General features: G+C 33.9%; 1 protein-coding gene across 1 annotated transcript; it reads left to right on the top strand.

Annotated features, from left to right (window-relative positions):
- The first annotated feature begins 4,017 nt into the window (after window positions 1-4,017).
- Window positions 4,018-22,052, top strand: PLAU (plasminogen activator, urokinase). Its single transcript, XM_053692154.1, has 11 exons — window positions 4,018-4,061; window positions 7,219-7,294; window positions 8,697-8,730; window positions 9,791-9,895; window positions 10,303-10,477; window positions 11,057-11,160; window positions 11,843-12,032; window positions 12,903-13,054; window positions 16,267-16,407; window positions 18,362-18,510; window positions 19,932-22,052. Exons 2-11 carry the CDS (start codon window positions 7,238-7,240, stop codon window positions 20,121-20,123), a joined length of 1,299 nt encoding a protein of 432 aa, XP_053548129.1. The 5' UTR covers window positions 4,018-4,061; window positions 7,219-7,237; the 3' UTR covers window positions 20,124-22,052.
- Window positions 22,053-25,741: the final 3,689 nt, after the last annotated feature.

Raw genomic sequence — 25,741 nt, 5'->3', positions numbered from 1 at the left:
GAAGCAATGAAAGAGAATATTTCCTGAAATAATGCAGCAGTAAAACATCTACCACCAGAACATGTATAGTCTATAAACACAAAGAAAAAATGAAATAACTCAAATGCCAGCTGCACCGTGCTACCATCCTGAGAGAGTGAGTTATTATGAGCAATGATCGAAATTGGAAGTGATGATGAAAGGTGAGTTTGGAGCAAAACTCATGAGTCATATTCTCACCCTTTAAACATTGCTTTGGGACTGATATCCCTGCCAGGGCAAGGACACAGCTGGAGCATTCACAATTGTTGGCAGAAATAGTGTAAGCTACAGTGTGAAGTTGAAGAGGTTAACTTGAGTCATGAGTTATGAAAATACACATTTTACAGACAAAGGAGGCAAATTAGATATCTCTGCAGCATTGAGTTATGTAAACAAATTAATAAATATGGAAAATGTAAAGCCCTTATAAATAAAATAAACAATGTACACACATATTATGTTCTGTTTATACAATAATGCTTTAAACATTTAACAGTGAATAAACATCTTCACCAGATGTCCTTTAGATTTGCTGTGCGGTATAATTATGGTTACGACTTACAAAAGATTTTATGTGTCATATATTAAAAATATTACATTTTTGTGACTGGTTATGCTATATGCAATCATTATACGTAAACATGACAAGTATAAATTCTACACACAGGCACACATATGAAGAGTTACATAATATTAAATAAAATTATAATATAAGTATTTTTCTTATACCTCCTACTACAAATAACATAGATAAATTATTTATTCTGCATAAACAGTAAACTGATATCTTGTGACAAAATACTAGAAAAACAGCATCATTTCCCACATTTTCAATACAACTCCTCACTATAAAGTAATAAAAAAATAAAAAAAACTTATATGTAGCTCCACCCTATAATTACCCAATATTTCCATGTAGCCCCTCCTTACATAAACTATTAAAAAATAAAATCCTAATTAATACTTTTGGGAACAATGTAAACATTGGGCATATTTAATAATTATGAAAATATCCTATATAATAAAAGACAAGAGTTTGTGATTACAATCACTTGGGGTAAATGTATCAAATATTGAGCCGACATTGCACAAGCATTTCTGTTAAAATGCTTGTGCAGTGCTCCCCTGCACATTTGCGGACAATCGGCCGCTATCAGGGGGTGTCAATAATCCAGATTGGGTTGATTGCTGTCCGCCACCTCAGAGGTGGCAGATGAGTTAAAGAGCAGCGGTCTTACGACAGCTGCTTCTTAACGGCGGACCCGAAACTTCGGGGGTAGATTGCTGCATCCGCTGCTTGATACATCTACCCCATTATCTCTATACTTGTCAAAAGGTTTTTGAGACCATTTTACATTTATCGACTTTGACAAATAAAGGCACTTAATAAAGTCCAGAACTGGCTTTTTTGACATCTTTGCAAGTATGCCAAGACAATTTGGAATAATTCTAATATGTTTCACATGTGCCAGATACTCTGAAATGGCCACAGACAACATTTTATTAGCATTTATTGTGTAAATTCATCACTATTGTATAGTCTGTCTTCAGTGAACAAGATACAGATTTACACATGTATTTCTAAGTTTACAAATGTATATGTTTTAAATGTGATATCCCATACAGCTACAGCTAAGGAAACTCTCAGGGAAATTGAGAGCAAGAACTGATCATCTATAAATAGTGTGTAGAAATCACTTTCTGTGAATGTTTCTAATTCACACTCGCATTGTAGTGATTATCACTTTCAGAACAGGGGTATTGACAACCGTCCTTAGAAACAGGATCAAGCCTTCTTGGCCAGACTTGCAAACTGTATTGCACCTTTGTCACCTTGGTGACCGGGATATAAAACGGGATTGAGCCTTCAGTCATGACAGTGTGATTTCCAGTTTTTGTGGCTACATTACTGAAATCCCAGTCATGAAGGCACAATCCTGTTTGATATCCCAGTCACCAAGGCGGAATCTGTTTGATATTCCAGTCACAAAGGTGCAATCCTATTTGATAGCCCATTCACAAAGGTTTGCTTTCTTTTGAAGTTCCAGTCACAAAAGCATAATCTCGTTTGCACAGCATTATTGCAATGGAGCATTTACACAGTTCACAGAATCAGAACTGTTGCAAACTCATTTTAGAAGTTGAGATAAATTGTGCACACTTCCTTCTAATAGAAAAGTGCAGTGTTGTTCTTGATTTCAGAAGTATATCTTGCCAAACCGGAAAATTATGCTTTTTCAATCCATAATTGGAAATATTGAATACAGCAATACTTTTAAAATATTAAAAGTGTTAATATAATCATTGAACAAACCTGCTCAGTATACCCAGAATGCCTATATACAAATGGCATTGACATTGTTTACATGTGATCAGGATGAATTCGGATTACAAAAGGTTAATCCATGTGAAAGGGCCATTGTATACATCAGTTACAGTTGGGGATCCCCAGTTTCAATCCACAAATAGTACTTAAAGGGACATTTAACCCAAACATTTTCTTTCATGATTCAGATAGAGAATGCAATTTTAAACAACATTCCAATTAACTTCTATTATCTAATTTGCTTCATTCTTCAGATATCATTTGTGGAAGAAATAGCAATGCACAACGGTGAGCCAATCACACAAGGCATCTATATGCATCCACCAATCAGAAGCTACTGAGCCTATCTAGATATGCTTTTCAGCAAAGGATATCAAGAGAATGAAGCAAATTAGATATTAGAAGTAAATTAGAAAGTTGTTTAGAATTGCTTGTTCTATCTGAATCATGAAAGAAAAAATGTGTGTTTCATGTCCCTTTAACAACCAAAAAAATACTTTTTCAGTATTTTTTCTATTAAAAACTTGTTCACAGCTGTTGGGTTTTAGTGATCAAATTTATTTTGGATACTGGCTGAAACTAAAACCGAGTTATCGGGAGGCAATATTGGAAAAATTGTGATTGAGGCCAAGGTGTGTAAATTGAAAAGGCAAATTAGGTTTCTGTGTGATTCTCCACACCACTAATCAAAAAACAGAGATCAGTACGTTGTCTCTGAAGATGCAGTTCCACACTTACTATGGAATAATTAAATGGACATAAAACTTAACGTTTTTCTTTCAGAATTCAGATAGATTGTAAACATTAAAATGTAGTGTAGGAGGGTGCACGTTTCTAGAAGGCTATATGTCAGCAGTTTTGCCAGAATGCTTTTAACAATATTGTACATTTGCAAGAGCACAAGATGGTAGCACATATGCACACTTCCTACCTAGGTGTCCTCTTCAACAAACAATACCAAGAGAATGAAGCAAATTTGATAGCTTTTTGTATGCTCTAAAAAAAAATTGGTGAATTTAAAGGTAAATGAAAGCCAAAACTTTTCTTTTGTGATTGAGACAGAGCCTACCATTTTCAAAAAGTTTCAATTTACTTTTTTTTTTATCATACTTACTTTTTTATATATATATATATTGGTGCCACTCACAAGCTGTATTGAGCCTGCACACAGAAAACAATTATTAATTTGCCCACAATGACAAACAATTAGAGGGAACATTGGTCTAGACTGTCATTTTAAGGATCTTTCTTAAACTATAGGACATATTTTATGTTCTTTTAGTTTTGAAACCTATTCCTGAAGGTGATGTAGAGTGAATTGCAGTTCTTAATCCAAAATAATGGTTTATTCTATATCCTTTTACTCTATTGTTTAATCATCGTTTCCTCTGAAAGAATGACAGGATGGGTGAGATATTATATGTATAGTCCCCCCTCAGTGGTAACAGAGAGCATAAGCAAGTAGGACTCATTATCAAAGTGAAACTGTTACAAATCCAATGATCTGACTCACAGCCTCATTTTTTTTTGTTTGTGAAGAATTCATGTGCCTGCGGTGTAGCCTCTGCAGAAATCAGCCCTGCCACGCCTGGGACACAGTGCCAACCAATCAGGAAGCAGAGCTCTGCATTATAAGGCACGTTCTCTTCCCTTTCAGCATAGAGAAAGCTCAGAAATCATCTACTGGGAACAGTACACTGGATATTCTTTGTTGGTGAGTTCTATTTTTATCTCAGACCTCTGCATAGGTGCTGAAGAATACCCATCAGACATTCTATTGGCTGTTATGTATTTCCAGCACTACTGTGATACAGTGGAAATCTGTAGAAAACTATTAATCTATTATCTGCATTTTGTTTTATTTCTGTTTTTTTTTTTGTTATTATGATTATCAATTCTAATTAAAAGGAGTTATTATCAAACAAATGTACTAATCAGCAGAGCTGGATTCTGCAATCTATTCAGCCATATAATAATATGTTTAAAAGTTTCTTACATTTATTCAATGACCATAAAGTTAGTTATACTACAGAAGTGTGACTGAATGCTAAGGGAAAATGCTTCTCGTCACATACCAGCATGGAACATTCTAAGGTCTGCTACACAGTGCTGGGTATCTGAATTATTTTAAAACTGTTCTTTAATAATGAAGAACCAAACCAATTTGCAAAAAAAAAAAAAGAAACAAAACACTTTCAGTATGTACAGTATATCTTAAGAAATTGCCCCTTTAAAAGAAAATCCTAAATTGTTTAACATTTTTTAAAAATCAGTAGACATCTGAAGTCTAGTAAATTTATTTTTTATCACATGGCAAATATGTGTTACTTATTTGGAAAAAGTGAATACAATTATTTATTTTTTTAAATTCCTATAGGCTCTAATAATACATTTTTTTTTTTTAAATCTTTTTTTTTTAATTTTTTTTATTATTATTATTATTATAAAAAAAAATAGATTATACCCTATTGTTACCTTACTCTTACAGTATTAAAAAGGGCTTAGCTATCGAGCATTGGTTGGAACATTTAATGAAGGAAGCAAGAAGATAAACGTTTATATTAAGTTTCTTTTAAAGTTTCTTGTGCAAAAAAAAAGGATGTTAAGACTATTCACTCAATTACATGGAAAAATAAAAGTCAGACATTTAAATATGATTACAAACAATCTGAAAGTAAATTTGTGTAATTAGTAAAGATAACTGTAAATTAAGTAATATGTTCTAATTAAATAATAGAAAAACTAATAATTATAAAAGTAAAAAAATAATTTGCACCACTAGATAAAAATAATATTTCCACCCATTATTGATTACTGCAGTGAAGCACTGATGGACTTGCTGGTGCATTAGCTCTGCAGCCTGATATTCATCTTCAGATGTGTTTTATAAAAAGATTTATGATAGATCCTGAGAGCACTGGCAGTCACAGAATAACAAGAGATGATGTCATATTCATTGCTATCAGGGCTGATGAGAATAAATTACATTCAATTAATTTACTTGTTTCTTTTATAGCTGCAAGCAAGTGTATCATTTACCCCAATAACTTAATAACTATTAGTAATATTTTACTATCTATCCTTCTGTTATCTATCGCTTTATTATCTGTCTATATATCTATCTAATTATCCCTTTATCTATATATCTATCATTTTATTATCTATCTATCATCTATCTAATAATCCCTCTATCTATCTATCTATCTATCTATCTATCTATCTATCTATCTATCTATCTATCATTTTATTAGCTATCTATCTATCTCTCTATCTATCATCTATCTAATTATACCTTTACTATCTATCTATCTATCTATCTATCTATCTATCTATCTATCTATCTATAATTGTATTATCTACCTATCTATCTATCTATCTATCTATCTATCTATCTATCATCTATCTATATATCCATCTATCTATCTATCATCTATCTATCTATCTATCTATCTATCTATCTATCTATCTATCTATCTATCTAATGATTCTGTTATTATCTATCTATTTATCTATCATCTATCTATCAATCATTTTATTATCTATCTAACTACCCTTTTAATGTGTAGCTAAATATTTTCTATATATCTATTTATCCATCTGTCCTTTATCTATCTTATAATCTATCTTTCCTTCTATAATCTATCTATTTATCATATATCTATCTATCTAATATCCCTTTAATATGTATATATCTATTACCTATCTATCCATCCATCTATCTAACTATCCTATAATGTGTATCTATATATTATCTATTGTTGTGTTATCTATATATCTGTCCATCTATCCTTGTGTTATCTATCTGTTTATCTATCTATCATCTAATGTATCTAGTATCTATCTAATCTATCGATCTCTATTCTAATCCTAATTTCCTACAAGTCCATAGCAATTTCTAAGTAGCCTGTGACTAGTAGATTTTTTCTTTTCAATCTGCCAATCCAAATGATGCAAAATGATATTGTGCTTTATACACTAATGACATTGTAAAACCCTCTGAAGCACTGGGAAATTTATTGTATCTGGAGTAGCTATTGCTGAATGTTTGGAAATGAGTAAATTCGTCCTACAAAGAGATTTGCGAGTCATCATTCTTGTGGTAGATCATCTGCTTTTTTATCTTTTTGTCAAACCAACATTTTTTTTTATGTAAATTGTTTTTTGATGTAGAGGTGTTTTTATCATTAAGAACATGTTCTATTAATTAACATGTAATAGGGTAAAGTTTAAAAATGTTTCATAGTAAAATGAAATGTGAATCTTAATGGGACAGAGTACTGTGACCCCCCCCCCCCCCTCCCCCAGTTTAATGTGTTACCAACTATCCATTTTACCTGCTGTGGTATTACATTGTTTACAAATAGCTCCTTTATTTTTATTTTGCCATTTTAAATAGCGGATTGTGTCTTTTGCATCCCTACCTGTACTGAATGTTTCAATACTTAAGTACAGGTTATAAAGAATATATGTAAACAAGAAGGTTTAGAAGTAATCATGCTCCCAGTGGGTGGTGAGATATAGAGATAAGAAAATGTAAATTTTCCATTGTATTGGTCTCACTGTGAGTAGAGAGATAAGATAAGATAAGGATGATTTTGTGTAAGAGAGATAAGCTAGCACCGTCTGCTTTCCCTGGAAGCTCAGCACATTTCATTGGGTTGTGTTTTTTCGATTAGCAGAGACAGCTATTTTATATCTAAAAATAAACACAAATGATCAATGTATCATACATTTTATAAGCTCTGTAGCTGGTATAACAAGTCATTGTAAAGTGGAAAACCATTTTACTATACAAATCCCTTTAAGTAGCTGCACATAACGTGTTGAGTGGTGAAGCGCTTTGGTAATTATCTTACTTGTTTCTTTCACAGAAAATTTAAAGCACACAAGATGAAGCTTGTTCTAAGTTTCCTGTTTATTTGCGTCTTTCTTAAGGAGGTTGAATCCGTAAGTAATTAGTGCAGTTTTCTTTCATCTATCTCAGCTGCCTGGGGGAGTCGGGAATAAATACACTATACAATGTACTAGCTAGATACATATTAGTCTTACAGGACGGTGCCTTCTCTGATAAATAAGTAGTCTGTGACTTTAAGTAGTTAAACACAGTTTATGAATGTCACTGGTTTTTGTTAAAGGTACATTTTAACACCAAATGTTTTTTTTAAATATAATGATGATTGCATAAAAAAGATTATCCTGAGAATAATATGTAGATGTATTTTTTATTAAATGATATTAGTTGTTTAAATATTGAAGAAATAAGTGTAACGTTTTTGTTTCTATTAAGTACTTTAGTTTCTAAAGTAATAAGTGCTGCCAAGGCCACACTTAGAATTTGCGCGGCCCTTGACAAGATCGCCCTTCAGCCTAGCCCACTTATTCCCCTCCCCCTGTATGGCTCATCCCCTGTCTGAACATTTAGGGCTAGATTTATCAAAGCTGAGGTGGACAGGGGCGCGTATACGTGCCCCTGTACGCCTCAGCTCGCCTGTGGAGGGGTGAAATTACCCGCAGATAATCACTATTGCGCACGAGCGCAACTTTGCGCTTGCATGCAATCCCGCCCCCTGCCCGCGCACAGCCAATCACGCGCGGACAGGAGCTGTCAATCTCCTCGGTCGGACTCAACCACGGAGATTAATTAAATTTCGTCACCTTAGAGGTGGCGAAGAGGTTAGGGAAGCGGTGGTCTGGTGACCGCTGCTTGTTAAATTATGATGAGCAAGTTCTTGTGAGAGCTTGCAGCCGTAGGGCTTTAATAAATCGAGCCCTTAGTGTGTCCTGTATAAAGAATAACACTATATATATTACACCTCCTGATACCATAAACAATTCTTTACAAACTAAATACAGGATGTACATTGCTCATTCTCATACCCTCACCGCTGGCAGTGATCATGACCACTCACTTAAGGAAAACCTAGGTTTCAACAAGATGCTGCCCATTAACTTTATAGAAATTTAGGGGAATTCCATGAACACTTAACGGGAGGGTGTATTATAGAACTCCCCCATAATGTGTTCCCAGCAATCCATTTTACTCACTGGAGTGTAAAATTCCTTTATTTTGTCATTTTAAATATCTGCTATTCCTGTTTAAAGTTATGTCAAATATATCAATACTGCTATACTGTCTATAAGATTTTATATTTAAAAACGTCCATAGTACATGATAATGTGTAATGTGTACATCATTTTTTGTAAGTGTTTTTATTATGCAGTTTAATCAACAGTGGCCCTGTATGTCAACTGCCCACTCAGAGTCAACGCCAGATATTTGATTAGACAGAAGGACATTATGTGAATGCATAAATAATTCATGCTTTCCTTTCTTTTTCCTTTGTTTTAGATAACTCTTAGAAAAAAACAAAGCGCATCAGAAGGTATGAATCTACACAGAGCAAAATAATGGCACATTTAATTGTATTATTATCAGGTTGCCTAAAATATGTACTACAGTCAATGTTATAGGGTACAAATGTCAAGTAAAAATCATAAAGCAAATGGAATATAATAACTAATTAATAGCATTTTTTAGTAAAAATTGTGAACCTTACATTTCAAAATTACTGTACACTAATAGATTAAGGATTGAGGATATTCAGACATGAGTACAAGTGTGTTATTTCCTCTATCAAAGGGTCAGGAAAGTCAAAATTAAACTTTTATGGTTCAGATGGAGCATACCTAGGTAGTCTCCTGAGCAGCAATGAATGATGTGATTGGTGGCTGCGCACAATTGCTCAAGTTCATTGGCTGCTCTGGATATTACTTTAACTACATGTATCATAATAACAGAGACTGTTTTTAATATGTATTCTTTACTATCTTCACTGACCTGAACCTTAAAGGGATATGAAACTCAAAAAAAATTATTTAATAATTCAGATAGATCATGCAATTTTAAACAACTTTCTGATTTACTTCTATTATCACATTTTATTTGTTCTCTTGGTATCTTTTGTTGAAAAGCAGCTAAGGAGCCCGCCCATTTCTGGAGCACTATATATCAGCAGTTTTGCAAGAATGTTATCCATTTGCAAGAACAATAGATGGCAGCACTATTTACTGCCGTGTAGTGCACCAGATGCTACCTAGGTATCTCTTCAACACAGAATAATATGGGAACAAAGCAAATTTGATAATAGAAGTAAATTGGAAACTGTTTTAAAATGGTATAATCTGTCTGAATCACACAAAAAAAAATTGGGTTTCATATCCCTTTAAATATAACAGCATTATCGGTAAATTCCAACCGGGTTTCAACCTTAGCTGGACTAATTTTAGACTAGTAATAAATTACAACAGGCCAGTGAGATTTTTTTTATATATATATAACATCAACTGTAGTAATATTTATCCACCTCTGATTATTCTGTATACAGAATGTTGTTGCTGTTTCTCTCTCACCTTTACATGATCTCTTCTTTTCAATTTCTGCAGAATGCGTCTGTCTGCATGGTGGTACCTGCGTATATTATAGGATCTACAAAAGGCCATACCGATGCGTCTGTCAAAAAGGTTACGCTGGAGAACAATGTGAAATAGGTAACTTTGCCTGTCTTACTATACCACATCAAGCTATTATTAAAAAAATAAAATAAAAGTGAAACGCGTACTGTCTAATACATACTTTTTTATGCTACCTAAAGTGGACAGAAAAGTATATACACCACTTACTTTATTTGATGCAGCTTAGTTAAAATGTTCATAAATTAAAGTCTACGGACAGTTTTTTTTTTTTGTCCTTTGTATTCTTAACAATTGGTAAAATAAATAAATTGTTTATAATTTTGACTTTTTAAATCAGATTTTTGGCATTAAAATAATTATTACACAGTTTACACTTCAGTTGAAGTGAAGTCTTTAAGAGATCGAATTAAAATGCTGCATGTTGTACTTACAATGGGTGTATTTCAGTAAATATCTTCCTGACCTACTGACAATTCTTTCAGATACAAAAGCTATATGCTACAATGACAGAGGTCACGATTATAGAGGAACTGCTTCTAAGACATCTGGTGGGCATGACTGCTTAGCTTGGGACTCTCATCGTCTAAAACACAAAGTGTTTAATACTCAGAAAGAGGGGGCTCTGAAACTGGGTCTTGGGAAGCACAACTTTTGCAGGTAAGACATTAAAGAATCTAAATTGGTAATTCTACTGTTATTAGCATGTTTGTGTGTATATATTTCCTACAGTTTACAGATTAGACTAAATAATACAATAAATAATATTATTGTGCAAATTGTGTGCAAGTTACTTTAGGTATATCTGGGGTGGATGTGGTGAATACACTCATATACAGGGCCGGATTGGCCTACCAGGATACCAGGAGATTTCCCGGTGGGCTGCAGCAGCTAGGGCTTGAAAGCTACAATTTAAAGGGGTGATTAATTGATACAATTAGTTTGTAGTTTTGCTATATAACATCAATCTGGCATTTATGTTTAATACTAAGTAATATAATTTAATTCTGAAATAATATTAGGGGAGGAGTATCCCAGTAATGCCCTTTGAGAAAAATGGGGCATGTGCATTCTACTGACTCAACATAAAAAAGGGCTGGTTTTCATATTTTTCCAGGGCTGCTTTTTATTCCCAGTCCGGCCCTGCTCATATACTGCTTCCTTGATTGTTATGTTGAATTTTTTTGTTAAATGTTAGCAGAGTAAAAATAATACAGCTCTGTATTTTTATATTTTCAGGAATCCAGATAAAGGAAGCAAACCATGGTGTTATTTTAAAAATGGAAGACAAATTCAAGCAATGTTCTGTGATCTTCCCAACTGTGAGATAGAGAAGAGCCCAGGTTTGTATTTAATTTATTCAGTTTGGGCAAATGTGTTATTGCTAAAACAATGTAAATAAACATCTGATGTGCATTGTGCAATATGGGAAAATTTCCATACATTGGGTATGTACAAAAGTAGAACAGATTTTACTTATTTGTCTCCCCCTAGTGGAATAATACTTTTTTGTCTATGTTTTCAATCAAATTTAACTCATGTTTTATAAATAATATTATTTATAATGACATTTCTTAAATTAGTGTTAAAAAATATTTTGATTTCTAACCATTATCTAGAAAATGTCTCTTTTTTGTTAGATATTTAGCGTTTATAATTCATTTAAAAATATTATAATGAGTAGACCATTGCAGTAAACAAAATGTGAGTCCCTTTCACTAACAGCCTCTCTGGGGGGGGGGGGGGGGGGGGCATTTGTGAATCAAGTGCATATAATATTAAAGCAAATGAAGAGGCTGTTAGTGAATGGAGCCCACAATCTCCAGCTGGAGAAACACATGAGTGGGGTTGGTAGATATAGCCGTTAACAAAGGGAGTTACCTGTGCTGTGCTGGTAGGCGGGGGGGGGGGGGCAGTGGCATGGGAGAGACAAGCAGGAAGGAGAGCAGGCTAGAAGAGGCCTATCTCTGTATAGTTTATAAAAATAAAAAGGCTCTAATGATTATTTTCTCCTTTCAAACCCAGATTCTACCTGTGGTCAGCGTCAGCATAAAATGTACAAAGTAGTGGGCGGAAGCAGCACTTCCATTGAGTCTCATCCATGGTTAGCAACTCTCTACCAGACTGACAGACGAAGACAGGAAAAATATGTGTGCGGTGCCAGCCTCATTAACCCCTGCTGGGTTCTTACTGCAGCTCATTGTTTCTCCGGCAGGTTAGCATCTCACTAATATACATATTTTATGATTAAGAAGGTACAGTGTAAAAAATAAAGAAAGAAATAAAGAAAAACTTTCCAAACTTCTTCTCTTATCACATTTACTTTGTTCTCTTATCTTTTGTTGAAAAGCAGTTGGTCGGCTCAGGAGCGTGCATGTGCCTAAATTACTATAAGCTCGATTTATCAATCCTTGGTGGACAGGGGTAGACATATTCGCCCCTGTCCTCCTGAGCTCTCCTCTGGCGGCCAGCAATCCACTGCCGGAATTTAACATTATACGTGAGCACTCTTTGCACTTGTGTGCAACCCCGCCCCCTGCCTGCGCACAGCCAATCACACTCGGGCAGGAGCTGTCAATGTCCCTGGTCGGACAAGACCGGGGAAATTTAAATTTTCCACTTAAGAGGAGAAGAGGTTAACAGCATTGGTCTGATGACCGCTGCTTGATAAATCCTGACTGCAGGTTCTCTTGTGTGAGACTGCAGTCAAAGGAGGAGAAGGGTTTGATAAATCGAGCCCTATATGGCAACATATTTGCAAGAATGTTTTTAACAATGTTATACATTGTGCAAACACTGCTGCTATTTTGTGCTTAATAGCATTCTTGCAAAACTGCTGCCATATAGTGTTCCAGACACGTGCACGCTACCTACCTACATATTCTCTTCAACAAAGAATACCATGAGAATAAAGTAAATTTGATAATAGAAATAAATTAAAAATGTTTTAAATTTTTTAGCCTCTATAAATCATGAAGAAAATGGCTTTCGTGTCCTATTGTCAGCTCACAGAAGGAAAGACTATTATTTGTTGTATATTTGTTTATTTGGCCACAGACAAACCCCATATATTTGTTTTATTTAGTAACATCCCAGAACCCAAAGATTTTTCAGTTATACTGGGGAAATCTTTACTGTTTGAAACCAATAAGGACCTGGAACAGAAATTCCAAGTAGAGAAAATTATTCTTCATTCTGAATACAGTGATGAAACCGGAGCACATAATAATGATATTGGTAAGTAATGTGCACCTTTCCTTTTCTTATAAAGAAATCACATTCAGTAATAGGAACAGAAAGGTTAGAAATTACGTTTTTTGTTTTTTGGTCTCAGGGACATTGCATTGCAACATTGATTTCCTTTTAATGTTTTTTCAATGACTTGTTATGCCAGATGCAGAGTAGAAAATGCAATGTTCCTTTAGTTTTATTTTTGGATATAAAAAAGCTGTTCCTGGTTAATTAAAAGGACAACCCAATGAAATGCGTTGAGTTTGCAGGGAAATCAAACCTCATTAGCTTAACTCTCTATTATTTACACAAAATCCTCCTTATCTTATCTCAATGTACACAGTGAGACCACTGTAAATACTAAATTTTAGTACCTCTCTGTTCAAACGCCCCACTGAGAGTGTGATATTTTCCTCCTAAGCCTTCTTGTTTACATAACTTTTCTATAAATATCACTTAAAGGGACATAATACTCATATGCTAAATCAGTTGAAAGTGATGCAGCATAATTGTAAAAAGTTTTCTGTAAAACGTTATCTTTCAGTTACTGCCCAACTGCAGGTAAAAAAGAAAAAAGGAATGAACATCAGCCAATCAGCATTAGCAGTGCTGAGGTCATTAACTATTTTACTGTGATCTCATGAGATTTCATAGTAAACTTCCTTACACTGAATAGGGAAATAAGGCACGCTCCCTTGCAGGTCCCTGGACAGCTTAAAGTCCTTTACAATGGGGTGTAAATACTTAGGACATTTTGAGGTAAAATATCTTTCTTTTTTACATAGAGATGTTCAGGTGATATTTTCTAGTCAGCTGTTTACAGTTATGCTGCATCATTTTCAAGTAAAAATTGTATTATTTCATTATTTGAAATGATCCCCAGATATGACTCCTCAAGCACCAAGTTTTTCTATAAGTTTAATATATGATTGTAAACTCTGTGTACACACGGTGAGTGTGAATTGCAGTACACACAGAAAAATGCACAGGGGGGTAAAATCCCATACATACCGAATACTCAGGTATAGAAAGCTATTTTATAGGCTAATTCAGTACCACAATACAATCTCCTAAAAAAAAAAGGTAAAATGTTTAAATTATCTATATGAAAATTTGATGATGAATATATTTACATTATAAAAATTGTTAAAGGTTAAAGTTATTAAAGGGATATTAGTTACGTTTTTTTTGTGTTTAACTCTTTAGTTAAGTTCTATAATTTTATTGAACAAAAAAAACAACTATACGACCAGCTGTATATTCTTTGTTATACCTATGTACAGTTTATACTTATGTTATATGTATATTGATTTTAATAAACTGGTTTAATAGAAAAAAAAAACAAGTTAATTAAGGGATATGAAACCCAAAAATCGTCTTTCATGATTCAGACACAGCATACAATTTAAAAAAAAAAAGTTTTTAATTTACCTGTTTTACCAAATTTAATTAATTCTCATTGCAGTCTTTGTTGAAGAGAATACGTAGGTAGGTAGCGTGCACGTATCTGGATCACTATATGGCAGAAGATTTACACAATTTTTTAGCACTAGATGGCAGCCGTGTTTGCACAATGTATAGGATTGTTAAAAAAAATCCTGAGCACAACCTATCTGCTTTTTTGATAGAAAGAGAGCAAAGTAAATTTGCAACATGAAAGTTTAATTTTGGGTTTCATGTATACACATATACATGTCTATACAAATAAAAAAGAACTTCTTAACATATTACAACTATTTTATGATTAAAATGTTATGTTATAGTTACGTAACTGAAAACTAATAGGAAATGTATGTTTATGCACCAAACATCTGGACAGCTCACTGGAAATGGTTTTAAAGAGACAGTGTACTGGAAATTCGTTTGTCCCTTAATGTGTTTTCCAATGACTTGTTAAACCAGCTGGAGATTAAAAAATGCACGAGAAATTGCTTCTTTATGCTTTTTTTGTAAATGAAATAGCTGTTTTTGTTCTTTGAAACCACAACCCGTCAAAATGGGCTGAGCTTTCAGTGAAATCAGATCTTATTATTTTATCACTTTTTGTACACACATATGATTCTTTATATTATCTCTCTATAAACGAAAACCCAATACTTAGAGAGAACAATTGAAAATTAACATTTTATTACAGGGACAGTATACCATAAAATTGTTTTTCCCTTAAAGTGTTTCCAATTACTTTTTTTACGAGCTGCAGAGTATAAAATGTATGAGATTTGCTTTTTTTAAGGCTTATTTGTGTATATGAATTAGCTGACTTTGTGTTTTGAAGCCACAACCTAATAAAATGGGTTGAGGCTGAGCTTGTAGGTATAATCAGATCTCATTACTTTATCACATTGTGTACATATACCTGCTTCTTTATCTTATATCTGTCCATAAACCAATCACCAATACTTGGAAAGAACAATGGAAAATTAACATTTTATTACCATATCTCTATATACCCCACTGGGAGTGTAATTTCTTCTACTGGCTGTGTTAACACAGCTTGGCCTTGAGGCCAAAAACTTTCAGGATGGGTGGGGATACCACAGGCTAAATAAACTATTTCAAATGTCAATATAAGGGTAATGGAAATACTTATAAACAATTTAATTCACTCCAGAAGGTAAAGTGGATCATTGGGAACAAATTAAAGGGGAGAATAATTTTGAGTAAACTGTCCCTTTAAGTTTCTCTCCTACCTCCTACTGGGAATGTAATTTCTTCTTCTGGTTATGTTTACATAGCATTTTCTATAGCCAACTTTCAGTATAGGTATGGATACCACTGAATATATCAGCTATTTCTAATGCAGAAATAAAGTAAAAGGAGCTATTTGTAAACGATTTAATTCACTCCAGCAGGTAATTGGGAACAAAATAAAGAGAGACATTTTTCAGGTATACTGTCCCTTTAGGGGTCAGGAGAGGGTAACAAATATTTTGAGTGGACACAGCAACAGAGAGCAAATGTAATATTAATCTGCAAAGAATTTCGCAAACAAATCCTGACCATCAGAACACATTTTTTATTATTTTATTTCTATGTAAATCTATTTTCTTTTTGCATATAATTTGTAGGTGTACAAAAAGACAGCACTAAGATCTGCCCAGCACTTTTCTAAGACAAAGCGCAGGTTAAATAAATTGCTAAAACATAGATTTGTAAGTAACCAAGTAACTCTTTTGCATGCTGTTAAGCTTCTAATTCTCTGCATTCTTCTTTCTCAGCGTTGATAAAAATCAGGTCACCGTCTGGAAAGTGCGCTTCTCTAACAGATTCCGTGCAGACCATCTGCCTCCCGCCTTCTGGGCTTCAGCTGAGTGACGCTACAAAGTGTGAGGTTGCTGGATTTGGCAAAGAGCACTACAGTAAGTGACCGGGGGTGTTACCAGTTTTAGTGCATAGGATATTGAAGAAATATAGCCATTCCTTCTCTCCATGGAATGTCATATTCTGTAAATAAAAAACATTCCCTTACACATTCTAAAACACTTTAGGCTAATTACAAAAAATGTGTTCCTCTACCGAGATATGTAGAAATAAAAAAACGGGGAGAAGAAAGGTAGGGGGGAAATATACTTTTTGGCCCTTTGATCAAATAAAGACTAGGGGCCTGATTATCAAGCAATCTCCGGCATGGAGAGAAATCGCACAAAATCTTTGTGTGCTTTTTTGAGCATTATATTGTACGTATGAGTCTCTCCTGCACACCCATAACCCATCATAGCTAGATAAACACCCCTCAAACTAAAGTTTTCCTTTCTAAAATTATTTGAGTGACCTCATAGTATAGGTAGAAAACCCTTTATCCAAACTGCTTGGGACTGGAAAGGCTTTGGAATTTGCAATAGTTTGGTTTTTGTAATATTTGCATCTGTCAAATGGGACAGTTTGGACAGGGGATAGAACCAGCTGTAAAAAAAACAATATTTTATGATATTTAAGCAATAGTTACAGTTTATAATACAGATTTTTGATAATTGTATTTAAAAAAAATAGTAATTAAAAAGCTGTGATTTCAGAATAAGTTTGGATTTTGGAATTCCGGATTTGGGGATTTGTACCTGTACTAACGAAATATCTTAGATAATCTTAGATAACAAGAGAACTTTAGATTATTGGCCCTAAGCCCTTTTTTCAGATTTATGATATAGCTATGTCCCTAGAAAAAGCAGCCTTATTATTAATGAGAACTAACATTTGTTTAAGAAACTCTTAAAGGACAGGAAACCTCAAAATTTTCTTTCATGATTTAGTTAGAAAATAGAATTTTAAACAACTTTCCAGTTTACACCTATTATCAAATGTGCTTCATTCTCTTGTTATCCTTTGCTGAAAGAACAGCATAACACTGTCTGCTAGATGAATACATGTAGTTAGCCAATCACAAGAGACAAATGTGTGCAGGCACCAATTAGCAGCAGCTCCCACTAATTTGCGTATTCTTTTCCAACAAGGGATATCAATTTTAAAGGGTCTTAAAATTACATGCTCTATCTGAATCGTGCAAGTTTAATTTTCACTTTGCTATCCCTTTAAGTAGCTGCCCACTTTTAGAACAAGCTATTTTTTAAAACGTATTTTGCAACTGTTTACTTTGATTACTATTTAAAGGAACAAACGTTTCATAGATGAAATAGAAATACCTAGGTAGGCTCAAAAAGCAGCAATGTACTGGGAGCTAGCTGCTGATTGGTGGTCACACAAAGATGTGTTCAACTAGGTTTCAGTAGAGTAGTGGAACTGGCTGTGTTTAACCCCTTTAACACACCATGCAAGCAATACTGCAAAAATAAAACACATTAGAGCTTTTTATTTTTATCATTGTTACATCCCTTTAACAAACACATTTACAAAACTAAAATAATTAAATTATTGCTTATAATGTATGCTTATACAAATATATTTGTGGGTTAATATGTGTATATACACATATAAACAAATACATGTATATATTCATATATATTTCAACTTTGCTGCCCAACCCTGTGCAACTTACCCCCTTCGCTGCGCTAGGTTCTCTGCCGTGATTATCAGCATGAGAATGAGGCTCCCTTTGGAGCCTATTGAAGCGGGTTCTCATGAGCGCAAAGCTTCCTTGCAATGCGAAAGCGAGGTCGCGTTTGCATTGCACTTTACTTATAATACCAGCGTAAATATTGCTCTCGCAAAAGCGTAATTTTGCGCTCCACTCGTAATCTGGCCCCTTATGTATAAGGTTTTTTCTTTTTAAAAACACACACAGTTTTTCTTACATGGAAATAATTTAAATTATCATTATCATTGCTTCAACTAAACTTTACTCTTTCTTTCGTTAAACAGATAATTTTCTCTACTCAGAAAAACTGAAGTCTGTACAGGTGGAGATAATATCACAGAGCCGCTGCCAGTCAGAAGACTATTACGGAAATCTAGTAAATAATAATATGTTTTGCGCTGGAGACCCTGAATGGAAGGTGGATGCATGCAGTGTAAGTGCATTTTGTTTTTTGTTTTCTGCTTTAACTGGGGGTTGTATCATTCATGTGGTACAAAAAAATCCACTATTTGTATTATTTTTTTTATGTTTCTTTTAATAATTAATTCATTTATTTAGTTTTTTTTTTTATTGGAATATTTATTCTGTTATAACCACATTACATTTTAAAGCAAAAATGTTATCTAAATAATTATTCATATGAATATATATGGAAGACATTTTCTTTGTTGCATCTTAAAGATAGTTTAATATTATATATAACAATTATTTAGTTTTTTTAACGGTGTTCATTTTTGTGAAAGTAAATCTCTGTCTAAAACCTGTGAACATTTTCCTGTCCGTCTCTAAAGATGAGTTGTGAACAAATGTGCTTTTCCTTTTAGTTTAAGCAGCTGTTGCTTAACTTTAATTAAAACATTTAGGCACAGATTACAAGTTGAGCGCAAAATTTCGCTTCTGCGAAAGTGATATTTGTGCTCAACTTAGTAATACCAGCACACGCAAATGTGCGCTGGTATTACAAGTGAGGTGCAATTCTAACACGGCCTCACGTTCGCATTGCACAGAAGCATTAGGCTCACGATAGGGTGCTTCCATATGCTTGTTCTTATGCCGTCAGACACGGCATTAGAACTAGCACAGCGAAGGGGGTAGGACATGCAGTGATGGGCAGCAAATATAAATATGTAAATACAGTATATGAATTTACACATATTAACACATAAATATATATGTATATAAGCAAATACATATATATTTACTGGGAACACACAGTCCTTATAGACCGCAATGTAAAGGCACTTTTCAGTGCTGCTTTTTTCTAACACCCCACACCCACCAACTTTGAGCCCTCATAACTGCTTCTTGCCATTATTTTTTTTTTTTTTTTTAAATGCTACAATTTTTCTTTTTTAATAAACTACATACCACTGTATTTTGGGGCCAATTAGGGGACATTTCTAAAATTAACCAGAGATCTGATCTCTGGTTAATTTTCTGAGCGCTATTTGCTACATCGAGACGGCGGTAGCAATAACCAGCCACTTGTAATGGCTGGATATTTATCATGCACCTGTAAATGGGCAAATTTGCACGTTTGCAGATGCGCAATATATTAGCGTTCCAATTGTAATCTAAGCCCTTCGTTGTTGCTCTTTCATAAGTGTGACAGCAAATTTTTTTATTTAAAATGTTCCGCTAATAGGCAGCTATTGTGAGTAATTGCGAAATGAAGCCACCTTATCTAAAAAAAAAAACGTAAAAAAATATCATTTAAAAAAATCTTTTTTTAACCATATATACTTTAGAAATTAAAAAGATTTATTTTTACTAAATTTGTAAACATAATTTTAAAACTACATGGAGCACTGTGTGAGTATTAATAAGCTTTATTATTCTATGTTTTTTTTGCAGGGGGACTCTGGAGGGCCTCTGATCTGTGAGCACAATGGACAGATGATTCTGTATGGCATAATAAGCTGGGGGGACGAATGTGCCAAGGAGAACAAGCCAGGAGTTTATACCCGAGTTACTAAATACCTGCCTTGGATTAATGCACTATTGACAGACAACAATAAGTTATCGAATAAGTCAATTCCAAAATAATGACTTCTCCTTCCAAAGTTTCTCACCAGACTGTAAGATAACTTCTGAGAACCCTTTCACTGCCAACACAAAGGGTTATGGTTTACAGAACAGCAGAATGCATAAGCTGCAAATTTTATATAATTTTAAAAGTTTGTGATCAGTACAAGAAATTATTTGTACATTAATAGTTTCAGATACATAGATGACTTACATGATGAAAGTTTTGAAACCATTCAGTTCTACCAAATATAAAAGATGGCATGTACACCTTAAAACTGAGATATGTTCAGCTTTTATTATGCTGAAGTGAAGGTTAATTGCACTTATGTTCCGTTAAGTGTCTCTACTGCTCAAGGATGACTTAATAATTGGTTAGGGATAATTTTATCCTAAGTCAATTAGTGCCTTAGGAATGTGATCTGTACTAGCTGTTTGAAGTAACTCAAAAGCATAGCAATTGAAAATCATCTTCTCCAAGATGCTAGGGGTTCATACACACCAAATATGCGTACAGAACTTATTTTCATTTACGTGTATCCATTAATTTATATAAGAACCCTCTGTAAATATGTAATGAATAATTTATTCTAATGTAATTATTGGAATAATATTTATATTAATATTTTTTATTTAACACCTACATATGAAGGATGCAATATGTTCTAATGACTAATGTTCTACTGTGAGTTCAGGTAGCCATACTATAGTTGTTTACTAATAGTTATTAATGTTAATAATATTGTTTTCTCTGTATTAAATAACTAAGAAAAATATGTGCAAGCCATTCCTTTCCCTGTAATTTCAATATCAGTTCAAGTTGACCTACCAAAACTGATAGACTTATTGTCTAATAGATTTATATTTTGGTCTTTTTGTATTTAGCTCTCTTAAAGGGACATGAAACCCAAAAAATGGCTTTCATGATTCAGATAGATCATACAATTTTTAAACAACTTTCCGATTTACTTCTATTATCTAATTTGCTTCATTCTCTTGGTATCCTTTGTTGAAGGAGCAGCAATGCACTACTGGGAGTAAGCTGTAAGCTGAAAGCCAATGGCAATATGCATATATGTGTAGCCACCAATCATCAGGTTCTGAGTCTACCTAGGTATACTTTTCAACAAGGGATACAAAAAGAACAAAACAAATTAGATGATAGAAGTAAAATGGAAAGTTATTTAAAATTGCATGCTTAGTCTAATTCATGAAAGAGAAATTTGGGTTACATGTCCCTTTAAGAATATGCCTAAATCTTTTACTGCATTATATTCAACAACCTGTGCTGAGAGGAGTCTTTTTGATTTTACTACTGTTTCAGTAAAATATAGTTTAATGTCCACAAAACCTGGTGCTCACCAGGTTCAAAGCACTACCTCTTGTTGAAGTTTATTATTATATTTTACTTAAATAGTACAATACATAACAAGGTATCCAAAACAGTACTGGGTAATTGTTCTAATAGAACCTTGTTTGGTATAATACTGTACATATTTTTATTTAATACTACTACTGGCATATTACAATAATTTGATTGTCATTTTATGCAAAGATTTACTGTAGTGCTCTGTAGCTCTTTTGTGTTAAATTGTATTTCTTAAATCACATGAAAAGGTTCAAATTAATTTTTTTCTTCAATTTCAAAAATGTATATGAATATGACTGTGCCCCCGTATGTATTCTTCTGTAAGGAATATATTGAGAATGTTAAACAGACACACATATTGTTACAAACCATGACTCTGTGCCTTGCTATGTAATCCATTGACTGGAAAAAAAGGACCATAATTTACTTTATAGCTACAGGTAGTCCTCTTTTATAGCTAAGGGAATAAACATCCTTTTATGGGCTGGTCCCTTAAGCGTTAACTTATTTATTTGTTTATTTTTATTTATTTATTTGTATTTTATTTTTAATTCATATTAATAAATTATTTTTATGCATAAGTGTTTTTTTGTTTTTTGGCTTGTGAAATTTTCATCTGTAAAATTTTATTTTTATGGCTTAAAGGGACATTAAACACTTTGAGATGGTAATATAAAATGATAACTTGTATATATAAAACAACTCTGCAATATGCTTTCATTATTTATTTTGTTCTCTTTTCCTGTAATTCCATTCTGAAATTGTGAGCTTTTCAGTTCCTGTTAGAAATGGAAGTGCAGAACACTGTTAAATCCAGCACAACCATTGGCTGCACACTCTAGTGACCTATTTATAACTGTCCCTAATTGGCCACAGCAGAGAAGGTAACACAAGTTACAACATGGCAGCTCCCATTGTTTTATAGACACTAATACTTTACAACTTTAAAAAATACATCTACATGTTACTCATGGACCAATCTTTTATTTGAATGTATCATTCTATCTAGCATGTATTTAGTGTTTAATGTGCCTTTAAGCACTAGTGGCAGTTTGCACATTAAAGAAAAATGGCCATTTTAACAACATTTGTTTAAATTGGAAAGTCCTCTTTTTATTATTTCATACAGATAATAAATATAAACTTTTCAGGAAAAAAAAAATTTCTGTTCATGTAATGCATTCATACATTTTTTTTGCAATTTAATTATTTTTAAAACAAATTTAATTTTTTAGTAATGATAATAATAATAACAATAAAATTAGCAATTGTCTGATTTTTGGCAAAATTAAAAAAACAAATCAATAAATAATTATGTTTATCATATATAATGACACATATATTTAAATTACATTCAAGAAAATGCATTATATATAAACAGTTCCTTGCCATAGTGATTAGACCCCATAAAAGGTATAATTGTATTCTGTATTATTATTGATTCACACTCACATTTTCCAGAATAATATTGTTATTGAAAAATCATAAGTATTCAACCCAACCCTCTCTTTTGCTATTATAATAACGGTAAGTCATTTGGTGTAAGGATATACCAATGTTGCTGGCTAGCAGATTTGCTCTAGGTAGTTCAGATGGTGGGGTGGTGCTTGTGGACTGCAATTTTCAAATAGTGCCTCAGATTCCCAATATGACTTAAAGGGACAGTATACTATAAAATTGTTTTTCCCTTAACGTGTTTCCAATTACTTTCTTTACCAGCTGCAGAGTATAAAATGTATGAGATTTGCTTTTTTAAGGCTTTTTTGTGTATATGAATTAGCTGATTTTGTGTTTTGAAGCCACAACCTAATAAAATGGGTTAAGCTTGTAGGTAACCGTATAATCATATCTCATTACTTTATCACAGTGTGTACATATACCTGCTTCTTTATCTTATATCTGTTCATAGACCAATCACCAATACTTGGAGAGAACAATGGAAAATTAACATTTTATTACCTTATCTCTTCTATACCCCACTGGGAGTGTAATTTCTTTTACTGGCTGTGTTAACACAGCTTGGCCTTGAAGCCAAAAACTTTCAGGATGGGTAGGGATACCACAGGCTAAATTATCTATTTCAAATGCCATTATAAGGGTAATGGAAATGCTTGTAAACAATTTAATACACCCCAGCAAGTGGATCATTTGGGAATTAATTAAAGGGGAGAAACATTTTAAGTAAACTGTCCCTTTAAATAAGAACTGTGACTGGGCCACTGTAGGACACTGTTTCTCAACTGTGGTCCCAAAGTACCCCCAACAGGCCAGGTTTTCATTATAGCTGAACCAGTGCACAGGTGAAGTAATCAGCTGATCAATAACCAGGGTTACTAACCTGCTCTCACTCATCAGCTAATTATTTCACCTGTGCACTGGTTCAGCTATAATAAAACCTGGTCTGTTGGAGGTACTTGAGGACTGCGGTTGAGAAACAATGCTGTAGGATATTGATCAAAGTTGCATTGCCTTGTGTTTGGTATCATTGTCCTGCTGAAACGTGAACTTTTTCCCAAGATTCAGCTTTTTTAGTAGACTGAAAAAAGGTTTGCCTGCAGTATTGCCCTATATTTTCCTCCATACATTCTTCTAACAATTCTCACAAGATCCCTAGGCTTCTCTTGCCACCCTGCCATACAAGCCAGTTTGATGCAGTGGCGTATTTAGGTTTTGTGCTGCCGTATGCACTCAAAATTCTGCTGCCCCGTAAAGGTTTTAGGTATTTATTTTTGGCCATACTTTTTTTTTGGTAAGGTAGTAATGTGATTTTTTTTATGGCATTTCCAAAATACATACACACACACAGTCACAGTTACATACACACAGAGCACAGACACACTTACATCTATCTATTGCTGCAATATATATAAAAACTCCAAAACACAGATTTCTTGAAACAATACTAGGTGCTGAAAGCCAACAGAACTAAAGGCAATAGCTAGCTAAATAAAAGAAAGGTTAAGAGCTACTTCTAAACTGTAAGCTCCATGGGCAGTCTCTTATTATACCCCCTTAGAATGTAAGCTCTTTGGGCAAAATCTCCCATTATACTTTTAAAATAATACTTCTAAATACTAATACTTCTAAATACTAATACTAATAATACTTCTAAACTCTAATACTTCTAAAATAACTGTAAGCGTTTTCCAAATATAGCCACAAAAAGTGCTGCCCCCTCTCAATCTGCGGCCCTAGGCAAGTGCCTTGTTTGCCTAGACCAAAATATGCCCCTTTGCAGAAGTCTTGAGATTGCTTTAATTGCACATTTACTCCATTTTCAGACCAGATCAGTGACTGATTACCTCTTCTTGGTGACCCTCACAAGTCTTGCTTGTTAGCAGAGTTTTGAGAACTACCTTTTCCTAGCAATGTCTATGCAGTGTGATGTAGCCTCCACTTCCAGATAATTGATCTAACAGATGTTATCTCTTTGATATTACTTCCCCCCAACTGTCCCGATTTTCGCGGGACAGTCCCGATTTTAGGGGTCTGTCCTGGGTTGCTAGCCATCTGTCCCGCATTGCCCCATGCATTAAAAAAAAATTATCTCCCAGGTTTAGATACCTGTTAGATTCTTTGTGGAAAATTAATGGGGTGTGGGTTAAGCAGGAGTAAGAAGGCTGTATACCCTCTGACCTCAGGAAATGGTGACCTCTCTAACCTACCTCTGGTAGTGATGACTTCTAAACTGGTGATAATACTAGCATGCCTTCAGTTTTATACGATGAGCAGTACTAACACCAGGGTAATGAACAGTGGCAGCCTCAGACTGCCAGCTAATGTGCTTGCCAACCCCAGGACCCCATACAATGAGTTACAGATACCCATATATGATGTAGTGTGTGTCTATCTTTATATATAAGTGTGTATGTGTGTTTATCTGCATGTATAAGTGTATGCTATGTAGTGTGTGTGTGTCTGCATGTATAAATGTAAGCTATGAAGTGTGTGTATCTGCATGTATAAGTGTATAAGTGTATACTATGTAGTGTGTGTGTATCTGCATGTGTAAGTGTATACTATGTAGTGTGTGTATCTGCATTTATAAGTGTAAGCTATGTAGTGTGTGTGTGTGTGTATCTGCATGTATAAGTGTATGCTATGTAGTGTGTGTGTTTCTGTATTTGTAAGTGTATGTAGTGTGTGTGTGCGTATCTGCACGTATAAGTGTATGCTATGTAGTGTGTGTGTGTATCTGTATGTATAAGTGTATGCTATGTAGTGTGTGTGTATCTGCCTGTATAAGTGTATGCTAGGTAGTGTGTGTGTA

The sequence above is a fragment of the Bombina bombina genome, chromosome 9 (assembly GCF_027579735.1).
Source record: "Bombina bombina isolate aBomBom1 chromosome 9, aBomBom1.pri, whole genome shotgun sequence".
NCBI classification, from domain to species: domain Eukaryota; kingdom Metazoa; phylum Chordata; class Amphibia; order Anura; family Bombinatoridae; genus Bombina; species Bombina bombina.
Note: the sequence above shows the minus strand (reverse complement) of the source record. Positions and strands in the feature narration are given on the sequence as shown.